A 23696-nucleotide genomic window follows, 5' to 3' on the forward strand; every position below is an offset into this window, starting at 1 on the left:
TTTCTGCCAGGCAGCTCTCCAGCCACACTTCCCCAAGCCTGTAGAGATGTGTGGGGTTGTTGTGGCCCAAGTGCAGGACCCAGCACTTGGCCTTGTTGAAGCTCACAGCTTCTGAAAGCAATGAGGCTTTCAAAAATGCAATACAGAGTGGATGCAGGAATACTTCAGCTGTGCCTCTTCCCATCACAGTCTCTCCAAACAAGAAAATCCACCTGCACTCCACTTGAAAAGAAACATCTGAGAACATACTCTGACCAAAAAAAGAGTATTACATTTATGTGCTATTATTGCCTGGGGTTCCTGATTCTAGCTGATTAAGTGTTCTCAATTTATTCTGCCCTCTCATTTGCCTGCTGTTTGTTACAGTAAAACAGTAGGTATTTTAACAAGCTTAATGTGAAGATTCAGAATAAGCTGAAATTTTACAAGGAAAGTGGTTTTTTCAATTTTTTTTCCGAAGCACTTGTATGGTTTTGCAAAGAAAACATTTCCTCTCAATCAATATTTTTCAAGTAAAGTTTAATATTAAATTACTGCTGCATTTCAAGTTTTCAGAATATTTTCCTTAAGTAATATGGCAATAAGTAACTTTATTTGCAAACTTTTAGTGTGGGCAGTTAAAGATTTCTACAAACTGAAGAATTATAGGCCAACATTGTAGACGAACAGAGGAGCACATTATTACAGCTACTCTATCTGCAGTGATTACTTCAATCTTTACTGTAGAGGATTAAGAAAATGGAAGAGGAGAAGGAAGCTATTTCTTGTTCATTCCTGAAGTTTGCCGTTCAGGACTGCTGATTGGATCTGAGGTGGAGTTTGGTGTGAAGCCAGGAAATGGGAAGAGTGATTTTAAGGATGTAAAGAATCAAAAACAATTTGTTTTGATAACTAGCGCAAGCATTTCCCCATTGTTTCCCGAAGAACAGGCTGAAGGAGGAGACACAAAGAAGATCCCCCCCAAGGAGCAGACCAATTCTTTGCTTATTTTTCCATGCTACTACCTCAAGAAAAATGACACCTTGTAAAGGTGCAGCAATTTAAAAGTAAATTTCTTTCCCCTAAGGCCTTTTTTTTTTTTTTTAACTGGAAGATACAATTGTAAAATTAACAGCTTTTCCTGAGAATATTTCCATTACAAAATACAAATATAGTCAATTTTCTGAACAACATAATCAGCACAGGAGTATCATGCTCACAGGATGCAAGATAAAGCTTTTTACGTGCAGATGTACAAAGTGAATACAGTTTCATAAACATATTAAGCAGCTCCAGGTCTCGTGGTTCTCTTCTATCAAGGAATAGGCAATATGCACCAGAATCAGTAAGGACCAGGAAGACGCGTAGGATACATGGAGTACAAATGAAGGTGTCAATGCGCAAGATCAGTGTAATAGACTTAAGGGCAGTGAACTGCTAGTAAAAGTCAATACTATCTACTCCACAAAAAATCAGGAATATACCACAAGCAGGACACAAAACTTTTTTTGAAAAACCAAACAGAAGGAAGATATGAGACAGAGAAGTTAAGGATAAAAGGCAGATGTGAGCAAGACAGAAAGCTGTTTCTTCCAATTTTAGAAGAGCAGTGATATGTAGTGCTTAGAGGGACACGTAGGCAACACTACTAGGTTGTACAAGTAAATCAAAATATTCCTGTTTAAATTTCCATCTTTGATGCAGACATTCAATGAAAGGAAGAAAAAGAATACGTACATCAATGATATCATTTCCTTCTTTGTGACAAAGTCTTACACAATATTCTGTGTTTCCAAGCTGAAAACAGCCTTGGACTAGGTGCAAGAGGCTCCATGAAAGAGCTTGAAAGAGGAAGTTATACAGATATTAGTATGTCATATTTCAAGAAGTCTGTACTTGGCATAAGGCAGTATTAATGACAGTATTATAGTTGCCTTTGCCCCTATGACAAACCAGTATTTGTATTTGCACGTTTTTGAAAAAAGGTATAGTAGGTGATATTACCATTTTTAGCATCCATCAAAGTTGATTTTTTTTTTTATCGTATGTATAAGCACTCCATTTCAATGGTGTAATTTCTCAAAGCAACCTTCAAAATCCTTGTAACAGACAAAATCTCTAATAGACACATTTAATGGTAGAAAAGAGACAACAAGGCACTACTGCTAGCACACTGTTCAATCTACTCGCTAGCCAAATTTCAGAACCATCTTGAACCACTCCACATATTTTAAGTAAACTGTTTCCCAGCTGGGAAAGACAGGATAAGCATTAACTCCTCAATATTTGCATCAGATATGATGGGATCAACTAAAACTATGGTACGCAGAAGTATCTCATTGATGTGAGGTTTTTACACGAGAAAAACAAACCAGCTTGCTGGTGCTGAAATGAGCCAGAGCTCCTGAAAGACCTGGCACTGCAAGCCTCTGCTTGCAATTACATCAGATATGAGTATGATACGTACTTTGATCCATGATCTCCACAGCAGTGGAATGTAGTGTCCCGTTAATGTGCTGACCCACATCAGATGGTGAGCATAGGCAGGTACATGTGTCTCATCAATGCGTTAGTATTACTTATGAAGTCCATCTGTCCGAACAGAGTTATTTCAGGGAAATTTCCATATTTTACAGCCCTTCCGATCAACAGAACAGTCACTGCTTTGCAAATATGCATGACCATGAGGCCAACGCCAAACTGATTGCCAACATATCTTTAGTATGCTGGCCAGTTTCCATCAAGTGAAAGCAATGGGATCCAAAACATTATTGTCTGTCTCATCTGGATGTTCTATGATCTAATAAATCAAGGTCTTTGTACAGCTGCAAAAATGGGGCTTTCTCCTTGTGATATTTCTGAGTCTGGGGCTTGATATCCTATCTGACCATCACAGCACTGTCACAGCATTTTCATTTTGTGGGCCTAGTCCAGAAGTAGCAGTCTATGCAAACAGATAATCAGCCTGATCCATTCCATTTATCCACATGGTGCCATTCTGTTGATGCTATTTTAGTGGGTTTATATCGATAGCTGCAAAATTGTGCCTCCATAGTCTCCCAGCCAATACACTAATTTTGCAATAGCCACCTTCAACTTCTGATAGTAACTCTTTTCAGAAATCATTTCAATGAATTTTCACTATCCCATTCTTTAGTAATTCCACTAACAGCCTTTGCTATCCACTTCAAATCCTGAATAAAAGACAAGAAATGATAGAAGACTGGTGCATCAGTTGCTAATTAAGCTGACAATCTTGTTCATCAAAGATTGTCAAAGAAGGCTATTGAACTGAGAAGCTTGTGCTAAAATACCCAGTGCTCCACATTTATTAGGGATGAAGATGGTCTGCTCCTTAGCAACTGTTCCTTGCTTAAGAGTTGAAAACCGCAGTTAGAAAATTGGCACCTAATATAGTATAACGTGTTAGGAAAGGAAGAGCCCTTGAAGATTCACAAAGGAAGCCAACCATTAGTGCCTAGAATGTGAAATCCCTCTGACAGACTTATAACATGGCTGCTGATGAATCTGAGTCTGCTCTGCTTTTATTAGTAGTGACTAGCTACGAATGCCAGTGATTAGAGCTGGCTGCTCTCACTCTGAATGGGCAAGATTTGAGTCAGAGTCAATCCAACTCACACCTTAATTTGTCTGTCCAGAGAACAAGATTGATTTGCATCAGGTTCAAACTAGAGAGCAAGCTACTTTTACTAATGGAAGTGTGTAAAGAAAGGATTTTGAATTCAGGTACAGACAGGTGACTGGAGCTAGCTGAAAAAAAACATAAGGCGTCAAAATTTTTAAAGCTAAGATACTATTGTAAGCTTGCCAAAAATCAAATGAACAAGCAAGAGATGCAGCAGCTGGTGGACAACAACGTAAAGTATAAAACATGGCACTATGCCATATTAAAAATAGAAAAATAAAAACTTGTATGAATCTATACGTTCTTATTGCTTGTACTTACAGAGATCAGAACAATCTTACCAAAGCATCACAAGCCAGTTAATCTCATGGTGACAGAGGTTCATTTTCCTTTAAGGAGATGACAAGTAACTCCATGACTTAAAGAAAAACGTTTCTATGATGACCAATGATCAGAATACCAAGATTAATGAGACAGACCTGGTCCTGTTCCTGAACGGGGGAAAAAAAGACCACGAGCTGCCACCCTTCATGGGATTCCACAGTTTCTGCCTGCCTACTGTACATAACATATGCACAAAATCCAAGCTGATAATGACTCCGAGACATTCCAAATGTCATTAATTAGGAGATAATAGTATTTGTCCTGAGAGATATACAGTGGTCTAACATAATCCCAAAGAATACATTAATTTTTTTTCCCTGGAACAGATATCTTTGCTGTAGTCCAACTCTGCTCTCTGCAACAGTTTTACTGCAAAAGCCAGGCAAACATGTTTGTGTTCGTGTTCCAAACAAGCTTCTTTTAGTCTTCTATACCCCTTTCATTTGCTTCAACCAGACTCTGGTGTAGGTAGAAAAGAAACAGCATTAATAACATGATCATAGATTTGCAAAGACTCACCATGCTACAGTTACTATTTGCTGAAATGCATTTCTTGTCGTCACACCACTGGCACCCGTTTGTATTGGCAGTACAGCTCGCACAGTCTGCGTATCGGTAACATCTGTCATCCGCAGCAGCTGTAATACACAGGAAACATCCCACAGGAGAATACCACATTTTAAACACTTTCTTAGAGTATTTTCTGTTACACCCTTTATTTGAACTCCAGCCATACATACAGGTTTATCTTACTGCAGGAAATTAATTCTATTCAGTTAATAAGATTTAGTCCTTTAAAAAGTCTTTCAGTAACAACAATATTTGAAGGTTCATAAGTCTCATATCAACTAAAGGAATATTCACGGCTCTGGCGCATACAAACTCTCTTAGCACACTGCATAAATTAAGAGTATTAGAAAGTTTCTTAAACTATTCATGCTTCACTCCTTTAACACAGAAAAAAGATTTTCTTCAGATGCAGGTTTCTGATAAAAATATTAGATTGCTATGCAAGAAGGCAATGGTAAAAGCAGTAAATAAAAAAGCTAAGACAGATATTAGCAACACACGGACATTTTAAGTCTTTATAAAATACTTTATAAACCTAATTATGATTGGTAAGTTACAGTTCTGCCTTTTCTCTACAAAAAAATATTTCAGGAAGAGTTCATGTTAAATCCTTAGTAAAAGCCTTCAAGACTTGGACTAAAAATTTATGTTATTTAAGACAGTTTGGGACACAAATTATTACTTCTGTTTAAAGGATGCAAAAATTTGAAAAATCACAATGACCCAAAATAGGAGAATTCCTACCATATCCTACACTAACTACTGTAATTTAACTCCTGTGCCATTTGGCTTCTCTAGTGTTATGGTTTGAGAAACCCATAACAATTTATTGTCACTTAGACAATTATTCTATAACTTGATGACCCCTCCCCACCTGAGAAGGGGAATCGGGGAAAACAAGGAAACACAAGGGTTGAAATGTAAATAGATTTAATACGATAAGACTAAATAATTAACAATAATACTAAAGAACCAGTATTTATCCCAATACTAATACAAACTATACAAGAATTATACTCAGCCCATGCTACCAGCAGGAAGCTGCGCGCTCCCAGCAGGGGACAGCAAATACGGGACACTGCAAGCGCTTTGGCTTCGGGAGGAAGGGAAGGGCTCAGGGCTCCAGCACTGTGGCAAGGAATTCTCTGGACCGCTGCCACCAACGGACAGCAAGAACTACACAGCAAACTTTATAATTTATATTGAATGTGACGTTCACGGTATGAAATAATCCTGTTGGCCAGCCTGCGTCAAGTGCCCAGGCCTCGCTCCTCCTCATCCCTGCCCGTGACAAGGCTCGAAAACACCAAGACCTTGAATCTCTCATACCATAGCTGGCTACAAAGTAAATATTTTCACAAATTTGGGCACTAGAGCCTTCTAAAAGGGCAGTTTTCCCAAGCATTAGAAGAGAAGTTAGTCCTGTGTCGCTCAAACCAGGACATTTAGTCTCAGGATTGTGCGAGTTTAAGAGATTCTCTTGCCAGGGAAGCCTCGCTATCCAAGAATTGATCTTTTGAAAACCCACTAAAATTTCTGCTTATCCTTTCATATTGACTGTCAGCAGTTTCTCAGATGATACTCTCAACCAGATAACAACTGAGCCAAGCGGTGTAAAATAATATATGAAAAATGGGCTTTTGCAGAATATTACCATCTGAAAGTGGAAGGATTTGAGAGCAGTGAAGCAGTGCTGTCCACACAACTGCTTCAGAACCGGAATTCTACACACAATTCTAAACCCCTTTCAAGTTTAGTTGTAGTTTATTCCCTTTGCAGCAGCTGTACTTTAGAAACTGCTCTAATTTTTATATTTTTCTACAACCTGTCTGTGCTTTGTTTTATTTGTTTTTTTAACACCTGTTGATATGATCAGCTTTTTATACCCTCCACTTTTCATTATTATCATTCATATATATCATTTGAATTTAGTGTCTCCAGATTTTTCTTTTTATTGAGCTGAAAACTGCCTAGACTCCAGATCTCTAAATGTTGTGAAACTGTACAAAAGCAGTTCTTCAGAAAACTACCTGAATAACCTTTCTGTTATATAATGCACCTTTTTTCTGAGTTTGCACCTTTATATCTAGCTCAGAAACAAATAAAAGCAAACTGAAAAAATAAACTGTCTTGAAGCATCGCTTAATAGCAGAGCTAATAATTTTGTAACAAACATGAAGAGTAGACTGGCAGTTTTGTTGTGTGGTAGCAAATGCAGCACACAGCCAAAGTTTGGTTAGCCACTTTGTACTGTGCTGAAAGGACAGATGCACAGAAAAAACACCAGGTGTATGTAGCAGGGATGCAGATTCTGTTCCCAAGCCATTTATTTGTGACAAGCCAAAATACTTAGGAATAGGGTGCAACAGTTATGAATAATATGAAATTGCTCTTTCAAACAACACAGCTATCATAATGCTGCACAGAAATGCACGGGATGCACTCGAACCCGTTTTGACATACTGCGGCAAAGGGCTTGTTTGCCTCAAGTTTGTTTCCAGCTGTGACTGTACTACGTTCTTCTACACAAATGCTCCTATTTGATAGGTAATCTACTTGAAGCAGCGATGCTTTCCCTCTCTCTTACTGGTACAGACATGAGTGCCATACGCCTGTAATGCCAGGTATCACTTGTAGCACCTATCTGTGCTTTGATTGCTGTTATGCTTTCTTGCAATCAGAAAAATACAAAGGCTTATGTATATGTGTTTGTGTGGTTATATATACACACACACACGTATATATATATATATCCTGAAAGAGGAGAAGGTGAAGAAAGAGGAAAATTGATTTGGTTACAGTATTTCAAAGCTCACCGTTTTATAAATGCTTCAAACACACAGACAAATCCAATCAAAAGTCATTTTATGCTTTAGCACCCCAGTGAAGTAAATTCTTCTCTTTGAACCCTCTTATGTTTTGTATACCTTAGCACCTTAAACTTGGGCTCTTTTGCACCTACTTCCCTGTATTTAAAATCCAAAAAAATTCCAGAATTGAATGACTTTAAAAATTAATCCATAAATCTCTTGCATCGAGTATTCTCAGAGAGGAAAAGTCTTGACAGCTCAATCACTAGTTCCACTTGGTTGGTTTTTCAGGGCGCATTTGGGGTTCCCCTCCCACCCACCCCATCTCCTATGCCGTATTGCAAATCTCATACTGTAAGACTAGAATTAACTTACCTGTTTTCTTAGGACATTTTGCTCTGAGGATGTTATTAGCATGTCCAGATTCCCAGGATTCACAATGTTTCTTGTTCCACAGACACCTTATCCCTGGACGAGCATTTTTACACAGCTCTTCATCTCTGAATGCTTCACAGTTTGGAGGCTTGTACACAAGGATGTCGTTCAAAAGAACACTTGAAAAACCCCCAAATATATACATGGACCTATTAGGAAAACGCAAGTAAATATAACTGTTGTTGTAGCTACAGATAACATTTTCTTGATTTCTTATCTGTCTTGATATACAACTAAAAAATATTATAAAAAACCTTCATCACCTCTCTCTAGTAAAGATTCTGTCAGTGGTTCTATTATTGATTAGTTTTTCAATGTATTGCTTCCTGGAAGTTTAAACTAAGAAAAAAAAAAATTGCTCAAAGTGCACTGTGCTATATGTATTAGTGAGTGACATATACCAAATGTCTGGAAAGGAGAAAGAGTTATGGAGGAAACTTCTCATTTTTGGAGTTGATAATGATAACAGAGTGTGAAATAATGGGCTGCAGGAAACGAGGACATTCTTCTTCGAGAATATTTCAAAGACAGCCAGCAATAATTGGCAGATGGGTATTTCTCTTTGGTAATATTTCCGGTACAGTTGCTGCTGACATCAGAACTAGAAGACTAGACTTGAGATCTTACCCTTCTCATTTAAAATTAAGAACAGCCTCAAGTAAAAGTTAATAATAAAGAACCTGTATACCTGTGGCATCACATACTTTTAAAACAGAATTAATCATACAGTTACCAATAGCAGAAATCTTTGGAGAGTATCTCGTATTACACTTTTTTGTACATAAAACCCTACTAAAAATACCACTAGGTTCGGGGGGGTGGGAGGGGAGATGGGAAGACATTTTCACCTTGAATCTAAGCCATTGAAAGTGACAGTTCTCAAAGTATCAGACATAGCTTAGATGCTTTAAAACAACATAAATCAGAATGAAAAAGTACCAGTTGCTGAATTCATTGATTCCAAGCAATTTTTGATTAATGAAGTTATCTGTTCATTGATTACTTTCAAGTGCTCTGTGTACAGAATTACAACTTACTGGTATTTTTGTTAAAATCTGGTAAACTTATCACCTCCATTATTTCTGACCTATATGTAGAGGATCTGTAAGTTGCCCACACATACTTAAATACTGAGCTTATTCGGGTGATGAATAACGTAGAAGAGGATTGATCAGTAGAACACATTACAGCAGAGTCACCTGTAGAACTGCAACTGTCAGATATAGCCTATTTGGCAACGAGCAATAGTAAACTCACACAACCAAACAGCAGAAATTGCTTTAAACCTGACTACTGTTTTCTACAACATTTCCACCAAAAAAAAAAAAAAAAAAAAAAAAAAAAAAAAAAAAGAGAGACATTTGTCCTACAATTTTATCTCTGTATGTTGGGGTGGGGGAAGCAGAGAGTTCAGCCACCAATCCAGCAAACTCCTGATCCACTCCACCTCCTGTTTCTAGATGATGGAGCTTTACTGAGCTCCTCTACTCAGCAAGTTACATGAAACTATGCAAACAATATACTTGACATAGTCTAGATGCTGGCAGGCTTTTTTTCCTGCAAGCAGTTAATGATGATCACTGTATCAGTATCTTAAAAATCTTGCTTTTTCCAAGCAAATTTTAGTTACGTGTTTTTCATTTTATGATTGTAGAAGAACAAGGAATTATAGCATGCTGCAAAGAGAGAAAGATTTCTCCCGTTACGTCTAAGTAAGGATGTCGGTACTGAATTTCAAATTCAGTGCAGTTCACGATACTGAGGAAACACCTCAGACGCTTCATATAAAATGCCATTGAACAGACGCCACAGCATGTCAAATTGATGATTAGCTGTACTGATTATCTAAGACAAGTAAAGTCCCTGATGAGCACTACTTTTCATGTTAATAAATTACATCAGTTGTATGTCATCGAACCACACTTCATATAGGTGTATTTTCTGCCACAGTTTTTTCATTCAGAAAAAATGGTCAGGAAAATCTAAAATGCACTTCACTTCACTTACCCATTACTGACAACAGCGGTGTGACCAAATCTGTTGACATCTCGATGCAGATTAGGTTTTGGTAAAATCTTCCATTCATCACAAGCTGAAAAACAAAACAAAAGCATAGGAAAATATATATAAAATAATTCCAAAATTTTTCAGCAAAGCATATGCAAAATGGATTTTATCAGACACTCTTTTGTACTTTAATTATCAACTAACTATTGCCTATTTATCCTCCTTTCCCAGAGGGATCTGTGCAGGCAACCCCTGCTGCCTCTACGGTAAAAACAGACCATCTACACCTCATGTGCTTCAGATGTTCTTAACATGCGTTCATCACCTACTGGTCTCAAACTCTGAAATAAGATTTGACTGGCGTATTTAAAACCACTCTTAATATTAGTTTCTGGGGTTTTTCAAATTGTTCTGCAAAATCATAAGGATTTGACAAACTTTTTTTTCCCTGTTGTCAACTGGTGAAAGCTAAACTACTTTTTTCTACTCCTAAAAATCTACTTTATTCTGCTGTTTAAACATGTTACTTATCTGGACTTCATAGGGTCCTTATAGAGGCTTTATTTGCAGTGATATGCATTATCAATATATACCACAGATCAGTGATGTACACACACTATCAGTCTTTAAATACACTCCGTTAAGGCCATTTTGTAATTTTTGGTCCTTTTCATTTCTTTTCAACTAGACTTCGTGTTTTTATGTAGATCCCCCTTTTAATTGCATCACATGGATTTCCTGGAGAAAGGATTAACATGCATGCAGGTTCTTCTACTCTTCTGGAAACTGCAGGATTTGCGCACGCTGCAGCCACTAGTTCTGAGAAGCTATATTTGCGTTGCTCAAGAACAAGTCAACAGGCACTCCTTTTAGATGCATTTGTTGAATAGGTGCTCCAAGAACCTGTCAACAACACTCACCTATCATGGCATTTATCAAGGCCGGAGGACACTCACAGAAATGACCCTTTATTATACAGTTCTCTGCCTTCACTGCCCGTTTCAACAACCACAATGACAACCACCGCCTTCGTTGCCATCAAGTGATCAGTAATATTGCCCTAGCATTACACACCCTCAAATTAGCCAAGGATTTCAATTCATATGTATTTCATTGAACATCTGTGACAGTAAACTTACTTCTTTTCATAAGTGCTTTAAGACAAGCTACCACTCCTCTACCTGTGCAGCCCATCTCATCTTACTCTTGGTATCTTGATTTAAGTATGCTTCTAATTACTTTCCTTTCACCAAATATTTGAGATGACTGTTGTTTCAGTATCTTCAGTTCAAATTAACCATTCAAGCATATTTCTGTTAGCACTGCTGTAGAAGCATTTACAAATGTGGTTTTGGTGTGGTTGCATTTTAAATCTTTGGAACAATTAGTCCTTTCTTCATTATTTCCTACTGGAAATTTACTGACTTCAAATATTCATATCCCACAGTAGTAGAAATAGGGAGCACCTAGAGATAGAAGCTTCTAGAAAATCTCTTTAAGAGCGAGCAAAGAAAGTACTTTTCTACAGAGCAGGCAAAGCATTTCTGGAATTTGTCATCATAACAGGTTTTGGAGATAGGTAGGGTAAACTTTCAGGAAAACTTTCACATCAGACAGAGGGTTTTCTTGTTTCAAAAAAAAAATCTGCCAGACACAAAGATAAGGATTAAATCCAAAGCTGAAAAGGAGTTAAAATGAGAGAGACCTCTCCAGTTGAATCCAAATTGAACTGTGGCTTTATTTATTTTTTTTTATATATATAGATATAGATATGAATACACATATATATTTAGGTCTTCAATAATTATATTGTCTGTTCAGATATTCTCAATTAAAACTTACTTGCATTTTGCCTTAACGTGGTTTGAAGCCAGAATAACATGACACTCTTACTTCTAAACCAGTTGCAAAGCTATCAATGCGGACACTAAGATACAATAAAAATGACCTCTTTGCTCAGCATACTTTCCATAATATACAGAAGTAAATAGAGTAAATGCCTGTAGAAGCTGCACAGAGCTGGTACCACAAAGAAGCAGAACTGTCCTATAGAGACCAACAGTCAGAAAAGGTCACTGGCACAGAGCAAGACAGTGAGCAGCACATCTGAAACCTAACTGTCTGCAGGATCTTAATGAAATTATTATGCAGATTGATTTTTAGCAAATATTGCTGAATTAATTTACCTGTTATAAATATGATGAAAAAATAAAGGAATATTAACATGAGACCACATATTTCAAAGAAGTCTGCTTAAGGTTAAAAACTAAAAACCAAGAAGAAACCCAAACGCCCCTCCCCAGATTAAAACAACAAAAATGGATATTAAGAAATCCAAGAGGGACAAATTGTCCTCTAGGTTGGTGTCACACAGAGCCTAAGTCACTCCAACTGCTGGCTACGTTGCTCGTGCTCTCCTTCCCACTGTCACAACAGTTCGTCTCTGCTGCTCTTCTGGCACTTCTAATGCAGAAAATTATTCACAGCAGCACTCTGTCCAGTTCGCATCCTGCTCCCATACCATGCTGAAACAGTTCGTGCAAGGTCACACAAGGGTGGACTCAGGCATGTCTACGGGCAAAACCGCAGTAATAGGCTGCTAGATTGACTTAGGCTTCCACAGCACCACAGCCTGAGCCCACAAAGAGAGTCAGGGTGACACTGGGGCTGAGAGATAAATCAATTACATCTTCTTATAAATTGGAAACAGAAACTAAAAGCACATTCTTACCAGAGTAACTCAGATGGTTTAGACAGCAATAATTTCAACATCAGATAGTGGACTTGGAATTAATTTAGTAGTTTGAAGAAAAAGAAAGTATCGTAAATTTAATTCGCTGTCTTATAAGACCAACACATCCCCAAAATCTCGCCTCGTTCTCAACTTCTACCTTCTGTCACTGTTAACATTATATTATCATAAAATTATGGTATTATTAGTACACTTCATCTTCAAAATTGTTCTTTTTTTTTTTTTTTACTTTCTCTACTTCAATAGAATGGTGAAAGTACATAAATAACAGAGAGATGTTGTTCCTGAAACAGTTTCAGCAGAAGAGTAGGGCACCAATTAATTACTTACGATCACAAGTTTCAGATGAAGGCAGGAGTAGTATTAAATGTAAAAGTTGTATATTCCTCGTATCCCAGAGTAACACTGGCATTTGATGCCTCCATGGTGTTTGAATTACGTAAGAAATTCAGACTAAGACCAATATTATTTATTGGAAATAAGTCATCAACAAACATGAATTCGACTTCTATTTCAAGAAAATATTTCCATATTCAAAGCTATAAAAAGCAAGCATTTTAACACTGGAATCAATCAGCAAAATCTTGCTGTTATACTTTAAAATCAAGTTCTTGCTGTTTTAAGTCACTGCACATTAACAGAAACAGGGTGTTTGAGCTTATATGCCTTTGATAGTAAAAGAAACTATTTTAAAAACACACAGTAAATATTCACCTGATCTTGGAAAGTGTTGCATATTATTTTTTGTATTTTTACAAACATACATACAAATACATAGTGTTTCCTGTACTTAGAAATTTATTTAAGAAAAAGTGGGATTTAATCCTGAAGGAAAACCATAAAACCATAATAAAGGCTGGGTTTGAGATAAGAAACCCTTGAGGGCTGGAGATATAATTCCTTTCTTGCTGATGGTATTTGTCAAACTGGCAGGTCTTTTCAATAGAGAACAAGAAAAAAAGGGGGAGGGAAGCCCATTACAAATAGCCTTCCCTCTTATCTCCTCCTAGCCTTCTCAATGACTACTGAACGCTGAACGGAGCATTGTCCAAGAATAATACTTTTGCTCAGCTTCGAATTCCTGATCTGAATTTCTCTGTACAGATTGGTTAAAACAAAATACAGATAGTTAATCAACTAATTTTTGGTGGAAAGAATCAAATAGAATTCATCGTCTTCAAACTTCTTTTGAACATTTCAAAGTACCCAGATTTCCAGACTTACTGTATAGTTCCAAGAAGGAAGTGACAAACAGCAAATGCAGAATGATTTTCAACATTGCTTATCAATATTGCTGCCTCCTGTGCATTCTATTTGCTGTATTAATTCCAATAAGGATGGTAAACTCTATGGAGTAAAGAATAAAATACTTTCCTCTGTAAAATGTCATGCACTCTTAAGGTATTATACAGATACTAAGTGGAAGATATGGTATTGGTTGTATTTACCACTGTCTCTGTATGTATCCGTGTATAATATATAGCACATAGAGGCGTATAGTGCTTTTAGTGGAAACAGTTACTAAGCAGATGAAGGAGTGATAGTATTCATTCCAAAGTGATTAGCAGAATTTTTAGTCACTGAAAAGTACAAGGAGGAATACAGGGGCTTTTCTTCCTATCAGTAAGGTTTCTACTTCAAGAACAAGTTGTACCACTTTATACCATTGTAAGAAAAAGATTCATATTCCTCCCTAGTGTAGATTAAATGGTTACCAGATACAGAAGTGGCTCTGAGAGTGAATTCGCCAACCACACAAATTACTTAGGTGATGAAAACACACCTTAGAAATGCACCAGATTTGAGGTGATCCAGCTGATGCTGGCAGAGAAAAACCCCAGCTGAACTTTGCACAGGGTACTGCACTCCAGGGTCCACACTCCAACAGGAAATTCTAAGAGAACCACACATCTACAAGCTGTTTAAAAGGTGATTACTCTCCCCTTTCTTCATCTGATTTAATGTATTATGGATCTCTCAATTATTTTCAACAACTAAAAAGACTATGAGAATGACCCCGAAAATCTTGACAGCTCACTCCCAAATCTACAAAATTTTGTAAGGAAGATAAGGGAACATCAAGGAACTGAAATAGTCCCTTTGCAGAAAACACTATAGAAATTCCAATGAAAAACTGTAAGCATTGAACAGAAAAGAAGCTTATTTACACCACATCTTCATTTTCCTCCCGCACCCTGCAATGCCCAAGATTGCACTCAGACTGAACAGAAGACTGAACATCATGCCCACTAAGAACTTGCAGGTGGAACTCTCTCAAAGTGATACTCTCACTGTTCCCTTTGAATAGCGGAAAGACTTCATACTTCCGAAATACGATAAAAGAAAAGACTTATCTCATATAGTTTAATAGTAGTTAGAGTAATGATCCAAGATATAGGAGAAACAGGTTCATTTCCTACCCAATGGGATTGAAACCTACAGTTTTCATCTCTGAGGAAAGTGCCCTAACTCTTCAAGCTAGGTAACTCTCCACTACTCCAAGTTAATGCTGTTCCACTGAACAGGAAAAAAATAAAAAAAAATAACATTTTTAGAAATAGGTAGCAAAAGTTAGGACAATCTCTAAGAGGGCAACCAGTGTTCAATACTTTGCTTCCAGGGTCACATTTGCATTTCTCACTAGCGGGGCAGTTTAGTGACAACCTCTTACTACATTTGGAGCTATGATCTAAGAAAGGATATATGAAACTGCCTACTTTATGTTTACATTATCAAATCATTTCTCAATTTTAAAGTATTTAAATGGATTTGAAATGCCCATGCATTGATTCTGCCCAATCATGCTCTCTATAACCCCTGCAATGCAGCCTTACGTGCTATGTAGAATCCAATGTCAGATTATGCTTGGATGTTCTCCTTGCATATTTCCAATAACTACTCAGTTTTACTCTGGTAAAAAAAAAAATAAATGTTGGTTCGCAAAGTATGGAAACACATTATATTTCTGTCTGGTTCTCTTCAGGTCTTTTTCGGTGAATCTGGACAACCAAACACCATAAACAACTAAAAACACCATCAAACTTAGATACAAACCAAAAACTTATTTTCCAATTCATTCCACACTGCATAAATATTTTTCTTTATTCAGATAATAAAAATATCCTTACTCTCAGGAAAACATGAATAGAATTTAAACTATGGATCTAACACCTATAGTAGAGTCTATATACATAAGAGTGACTCCCTAAGCAATATTAAAAAAATAACAACCTTGAGCTTTACTATTAAATGGAGCAATTAGTGAATTATATTATTATGGTTTTGCTCTTCTAATAGTACGGTGATATGGATGTAATTGCTACTATAGACTGCACCAGAACTACGTTCATGACTTAAGTGCTCAGGAATGCATAAAACTTAATCTATCACAGCCACTGCTTTACGTTTTCTTTGTGATACCACGTTGATAATCCATTTGTAACTCCAGAAGAAGAGAGAATTGTAAAAATAGATGGTTCTGCATTGGGCAGGGGGGGTGGGATATCTTTGCAGACATTTAAACTTGATCATTTTGTTGATGACAAAGACTAGAGTTGAAACAACTTATTTTACAAGCAATTTATGAATAAACAATTTGCTTTATTACAAAATACAAGCAATATGTTTGATTACAAGTGAAACTAAAGTTAATCTCATGAGATAATCTTGAAAATTTTTTCTAAACAGGCAAAAGTTTTTAAGCTTCATTTGAATACCCTAGAAGAAACTTAACATTTCACAAGCAATATAGTCTTTCATGAGCAACTGAATTTGAATATTATTTAATCCATAATAATATATTGAAATCCAGACAGTAACAAGACTTACAAAAAAAAAAAAAAACAACATTGCAGAGTATATTATTATCTTAAACGTAAGGGTTACTGCACTTCTCCCATAGATACAGACAATGCTGAAATACAACTACCACTAGGAGAGAGCACGGAAGAAGCAGCTGCCACATTCCAATTATTTCGGTTCTTGACTTTTATAGAGGTTCCCTGTCAGTCATTGTCTACACATTTCAGCATATCCAGATACGTTAGCAATTGGCATATGTGAAACAAAAGGACAGAGACTGAACTCTTCATACACTGAAACTACAGGAACTGCCTTAGGCATACAGAAATATATTTACTGACGTTACCATTTGGGCAGGAACTAAAATAAATACCCCTATTCTTAGAAAAAGCTTGCTTTTTTTTTTTTTAATACTAATCTCAGTAGTTACAATCTCTGTTTTAAATTCTGATCTTATGTATCCAATTAATCTATTTGTCTCTGCATATTTTGCATCTGAATACTCATGAGATACAATCTAAACTACTTTCCTAAACTCTGATTGGAATAGAAATGCAAAAGTTTTAAGCACGGGGAGGCTCTTGTATTACAGTTTTACAATTAAAAACAAAACAAAACAACAAAAAAACCACCAAAACCAAACAATTTTTTTTTTTTTTTTTTTTTAAAAAAGGGGTCTTACTAATCCCAAACTAATACTTCAAAAATCTATCTAAAATTTTAGAGTACAGCTTTGAAAATTTTTTATCTGCAGTTGGGCTGAAAACAAGTTCTTCAACATGGACGTGTGCATATTTGTGTATATACATACATATAAATATGTATTTAATACACGTATGCATATAAATTCGTAGCATGGTGGTTCGTTTTTTTATTTTTAAGTAGTACTTCAACACATTCCCCAGGGCAAAAATTGAGCTCTCCTTCAGAAAATTAAAACCCACATGGACATGGCCTTCCAACTGCTGATCTGCACACATTTAGAGACAAGCTTTCCAGTAGTGCTTATATCATACAAATTATAAGTGAGATTTATCAGCATTGTAACATTACTTATAGGGCAGCATAAAGAAGAAACATCTTCATAGCAGATACAAAGATTGAGGATAAAAGTAAAGAAACAAAGCTGTAATGCTTCACCCCTCTTTTCCTCCTAAGCCTACAGGAGAGAACAGAGCGCAGTAGGATTCTTGCTCCATATCTGGTTACGAGATATAATCTTGTTCCAAAAAGCTGGTTATTGGTAAAGCCCAGAAGATGTAATGTGACTGAATATTCACAGTGCAACTTCTGGTCTTTTTCGGGACAATACCACAGAGTTCTTTATTCTCTGGCAGGGCTTTCCATGATTGTTGCAATACCAGAACGCCAACAGCAGCAAGAAGAATCCATAATAGTTTTTAGCTCACATGAATTACACTGAAGCCCATTGGATAGCTGATTCAAGTATGCTATTTTTCACTCAAATTCATGTAAATGTATGTATGTCCTCAAATTTTCCCAACTTGCACCAAATAATGCTTAGTCATGGCGAAAGAATGAGATGTCTTCATGAAGTGGTTTCATTTTGTTTATAAATGTTTAAAAAATTAAGACCTGCTTTGCATGGAATGTTATTTATTTCACTACTCGCACCCTTTCACAGAATTTAGCCCAGTTATTGAGATGTGTACTCATTAGAATAACTTCTGCAAAACAATAATACTTTGTTTGGAGGAGTTGAACTTTGTACAGCAGACAGATCACCGTGGTTTCTCTCTGAAGTGTATTCTATTCCTTATACAATAATTATATATTATACAATCCATCCAGCGTGACCTGGACAGGCTGGAGAGCTGGGTAGAGAAGAACCTAATGAGGTTCAACAAAAGCAAGTGTAGGGTCCTGCACCTGGGAAGGAAGAATGCCAAACACCAGTATATGTTAGGGGCGGACATGCTGGGAAGTAGTTCTGAGGAGAAAGATCTGGGGGTCCTGGTAGACAGCAAACTATCCATGAGCCAGCAGTGCGCCCTTGTTGCCAAGAAGGCCAATGGCATCCTGGGCTGCATAGGGAAGACTGTGGCCAGTAGGTCGAGGGAGGTCATTCTCCCCCTCTACTCTGCACTGGTGAGGCCACAACTGGAGTACTGTGTCCAGTTTTGGGCTCCCCAGTTCAAGAGGGACAGGGAACTACTGGAGCAAGTCCAGCGAAGGGCAACCAAGATGATTATGGGACTGGAGCATCTCCTTTATGAGGAAAGGCTGAAAGAGCTGGGAGTCTTTAGCCTGGAGAAGAGAAGGTTGAGGGGGGACCTGATTAATGTTTACAAGTATCTAAAGGGTGGGTTTAAGGAGGACGGAGCCAGGCTCTTTTCAATGGTTCCCAGTGACAGGACAAGGGGCAATGGGCACAAGCTGGAACATAGGAAGTTCCGTTCAAATACATGGAAAAACTTCTTTACGGTGAGGGTGACAGAGCACTGGAACAGGCTGCCCAGGGAGGTTGTGGAGTCCCCTTCTCTGGAGATTTTCAAGACTCGCCTGGATGCAGCCCTGAGGGATGTGCTTTAGGCAATCCTGCTCTAGCAGGGGAGTTGGACTAGATGATCTCTAGAGGTCCCTTCCAACTCTGAAGATTCTGTGATTCTGTGATTATAATTAAATGAATCAAGTATTCAGAAAAACCTCCCTAGCACACCAGCCTGGTTGAACCATTCTACCACCATGTAGCCAGAAAACACGGCGGTGAACTTGAGGCCAACAATAACTGACTCATGAGATTTTGTTGCTGAAGAAAAAAAAAAAAGCAGACTGAACTAATGTCAAACTTTGTACCAAGAAGAAAACATAAGCAAAACATCAATACTGACACGTGTCACTCTTCCTCTCTAGTTCTATTACACATTTATTTAAACTAATCTCTGCGGGACCTAAGCACTTTGTAGAATTTAAAGTCAATGATGTTTATCTACTTACTTTCTACCATGTCTCAGTCTCCCAAAGGTATGTATTTTTTATATATTGCAAATTAGTGCTAAGAAATTGGGAGAACTCAGGGTACAGATCCTAATACATAGTTTCTCAATTACACAGCAAAGACTGAAGAACAAGATAATATCTTATTTTGAAAGATAAATCCCTATTAATTAACTACAAGTAAGCAGACAGATTTTCAGACACACATATCCCAGTTTGTATTAACTGTCATTATTACTAATGACACATGACGACTACACACAAACTGTCCTTTGCACACGTAACACCCTGATTTCCAAAAAGCTGTCACAGAGCACAGATTTTCACGAGCAGTGCATATATATTTTTGCTATATACACCCATTGAAATTCTTTTTGTAAATGAGAACTGCTACAAGTATTTTCAAAATACTGCAATGGAAGAATTGACTAAACATCCTAGGTTGACCACTAACATTACATCCCTAACAGTCGGGATCTCACTAGTTGAGGCCCTTCAGCTTGTTTTTACATATGGAACAGTAATTATGGCACTCCAGTGAACAGCAGATAAAGAAAAGCCACAACCAACATCAGTTAGAAAACTGCAGGTCAACCACAGTATCCAAGACTGAGCCCAGTGTCAGCCCAGTCCCCATTGCTGAGGTTCCTCTTTCAGCATAATTTGAGCAGTAACAGCACAGCTGGAAAACACCTCACCTCTATGAGGATAACCATTTGTGGATCTTCTAAGGAGCTGCCAGAGAAACTTGGTGGAAAGTCTGTGGTAAAACATCAGAGGAGGACAAAAGCATACCAAAGGCCAGGTTTCTAAAGCTCATTTCATGCAGCAGACTTCTAATCTTATTTTTACTGCTATTTAAGTAAATACACCAAACAATATTAAATTATGAAAACCAGAGCATCATAATAGTTTTTATAACATCTCTAGATCTCTGACTCTTCAGCTTTAACAAATATATTCAGATGCAGTAAGCATTTAAAATGACTGAATTGAGCTCTTGGTTCATGAGGCTGACATTTAATTGTCCAAAACTTATGCATGTAGACCAAGTTCAGTACCTAGAGAGCAATGACTGACTCCAGAAAAGAAGAAAAAAAAAAAAAAGCAACTCTGTCCTAAGCTTGGTAAAATTAACTGCTCTCTAGAGACGCTTATCTCTCACCATTGACTGAGGCAGAGTCTGAATTACCAGACTGTATGAAAAAACAACCTTTTAGACAGCTAAACCTAACTGAGATGAATCCTCCCAAATAGTTATTTAACATTAATATGAAAAACAGTAAGCGGTTTCATGGCTAATAAAGAGCCGAAGCAATCTATCCATAAGACGATGTCACATATAATAAGAGATATAATCAAAAGTACTCTGTAGCCCAACTTGAACATAAATAGCATAGACTCTATCTCCAGGATTCAGCTGGTTTTCAGACAGCACCCATTTTTTACAAGACAGAGCATAACACTCCATCTCTTGCAAGGTATCTAGGAAACGTGATACTGATACCATCGTATATTTTTTCTTCCAAGCTTTGTTCAAAAACTCATGATACACAGTAAATAAAATCCTGAAATATACCCATTCCATAATTACTTCTTAGTAAAATAATAGTGGCTGTTTTCTGAAAAAGTATCTTTTTAGATGCTGTGAGACTGTTTTTAATTTGGTGAAATTAATAATTCAGAAGGATTAAGTCTGAATCAAATCAATCTTCATAAATTTAAAAATTTTTTTAAAGAGTAATTACTACATCCATTTCTATTGTGCTTCATCAGTTCAATAAGACATGGAGAATGTGAATTGCAAGAAAATATGAATACTATATTAAATATTATCATGAACTAGAAATACCAAAATATTCTTCCACCTTAAAAAAAAAAAAAAAAAAAAAAAGAACCAAAACCAGCACACAATATTTTCATGAAGTAGAATAAAAAACTATTGGCATGTGAAAGTCAATGTTACACTTATTCGGATCCTGGGACTCATACTATTATTTCTCAAGTGCCCATCCTACAAATAAATGTAGACCAGCAAGTAATATTATCCTCTAAATGTGAGGGGAGCTCTGTTTCATTAAAAATTAAGACCAGATGTAAACTCAAGTGAGAACAAAATCAATAGCTCACACCATCAGATGCCTACAAGAAGCTACAGTAAATGTTAATACAGGGATACAGACCAAAAAAAAAAAAATTACCTGTTCTGAAAAGGCTTTATTCTCACTATTGGTGAAAGTGGCAGAAAATAGCCCATATATGTTCCATGTACTTAATTTACCAATTATTTTCTTATGAGAGCAAATGCAGAATGGTTGATATCCATACACAAAGCCATAAAGAGCCATCAACTAGTCCTCTAAAAACGATCATGCCTCTCATCCTCTTCTACCACTGTATTCAGATGATAAATGCTTTCCAAAAACAAAGCCAGGTGCTATCCACAAGTTATTCTCAACAGGGTCATCCACAAGTCCATTTCCCAGACTGCTCTGACACGTTTCCCAATTTTTAGTTCCCAGGACAAGTGGCTGTGACCTATGTGTTTATATTTGCAGCCTATGCATAAAATATGGACATGGACATTAGGGAAGGGAAAAACTATTTACGGTAAGAACAATAGTGGCAGTAAACAAGACAGGAAACACATTATGGACTCATTAAATTCCTTTAGATTTACAGCCTCCACAATCCTATAGGGAGGCTCTTCCGTAACTGCACAGCTCTAATGTTTGGAACCATTCTACAGACTGAAAGCTTACAGCCATCTAGCCTTGTCTTGAGTCTGTCTTTTACCTTAAACAGTTTTCCTCCAAAGTGTATTCTTATCATGTATTTATAAACAACAATCTTTTCTGCTCTCAGCCACTCTATTGTGAAATAAAATACACCACATCCTTTTATTATCTCCTAAATGCTCCCCATGCTTCAGTTGGCCTTAATACCACTCACCACGTGGAGCCTTGTTTGAGTTTGCATTTCTTAAATATGTGTTGCCAAAATTCTGCAAAAATATCCAGGGCCTGAGAATGGCATTGACGCTTCTTTCTTCTTTTCCTTAGGACTGCATAGGCCACTTCCAGAGCCACATGCCACTCCTGACTCAGACATACAAGCCACTATCATTTACAGCAACATGCCTTCGCTTTGTAGGAGAAAATTCTTGTCACTTCCTAAGTGTATGACTTGCACCTTGTTCCATTAAACATTATCTCATGTTGACTGTCATTTCCAATCACCTCATTCTCCCTGAATGACAGTCCAGCCTCCTCCCAACTGGTTGTCAGCAAAGTTTTATGGGGCGCTTTTGTTACTATTCACTTCTGCTTTTGAACTCGGTTCACTGGGAACGAATTCTCTATTTTGACATTTGTGCTGCATACTAGCAGGCTTTGGTGCTTCAGAAGTAAACTTTTTTTTTTTTTAGCATCAACCTCCAAAGACCATCTTCTGTCCCAAGAAACTGAGCACAAACAGCCCTTTCCATTGCGCTGTTGCCCATGGAAACACAGTTTAACATAATGATGCAAAAGCATTCAATAGTCTATTATTGACCTGATTCATTTACTGTAGGTGCCCCATTAGTCTATATGGGGGAGTATCCCCCAGAATTTTCCTCCCACTCCGCGTGACTGCTCACACTAGACTGTGGATGAAACAGACATAAAACCAAGGCAGTTATCAGATCAAGTAATGTATTTCAGTCTCAAAGGCAGGAATCTTTTAATTAATACTCTAATCTGAAACGCATAGGAAAAGGCAGGAGGCAGGGAGAGCACCTTGTCAGAGGAAGATTTCCAGCAAAATCCATGCATCTCAGCTATCAGCCTCAACCTGTATCTATTCAGCTACAATCAGCCATCTACCACAACCAGTCTCCCAAGAGGCTGTTTCTCTACACTCTGCTACTTGTGATGTGGACTCCCTATGTTTCCAAATTGCTCTTCAGCTTGCGGCAGCTCCACCTTGCCCAGGTTCCTGAGCATCACCACCTGATCACACCTGCCTCACCTTTCAGACTGCTGCCTCCCTTGGCTTCTCCACTCCCTGACTTTCAGTTCAGAATCACTGTGGTGCTTTGTATTAGCACTGAGCAATGCATTTTCGAAACTGCCACCAATTCCAAACCTTTTTAGAAACCTCTCAAGTTTTACTTGTGGGGAAATGTTTTGGTTTCAGGTTGCGGGGGGGAGTTTGGGTTTTTTTTGGCTTTTGCTTTTTTTAAATTCCAGCATCAGTATTAAAAAAAAAAAAAAAAAAAAGAAAAATCAATCAACATTTGGAGGTAATAACCACTAGGGTCTCTATTCAATACACTTTCATAACACCAAAATGCAGCAACTCTTGCAATTCA

General features: G+C 37.3%; 1 protein-coding gene across 6 annotated transcripts in view; it reads right to left on the minus strand.

Annotated features, from left to right (window-relative positions):
- Positions 1–23696, minus strand: part of ATRNL1 (attractin like 1) — a 527881-nt gene that overhangs the window by 411602 nt on the left and 92583 nt on the right. For all 6 annotated transcript variants that reach the window (XM_063338744.1, XM_063338742.1, XM_063338741.1 and 3 more), the window contains exons 11-13: positions 9832–9916; positions 7765–7973; positions 4529–4647 (exon numbers count right to left, since the gene is read on the minus strand). In XM_063338744.1, coding sequence (XP_063194814.1) covers positions 4529–4647; positions 7765–7973; positions 9832–9916 — 413 coding nt within the window. The remainder of the gene's footprint in view (positions 1–4528; positions 4648–7764; positions 7974–9831; positions 9917–23696) is intronic.

Source organism: Chroicocephalus ridibundus, chromosome 6, assembly GCF_963924245.1.
Source record: "Chroicocephalus ridibundus chromosome 6, bChrRid1.1, whole genome shotgun sequence".
NCBI lineage: Eukaryota > Metazoa > Chordata > Aves > Charadriiformes > Laridae > Chroicocephalus > Chroicocephalus ridibundus.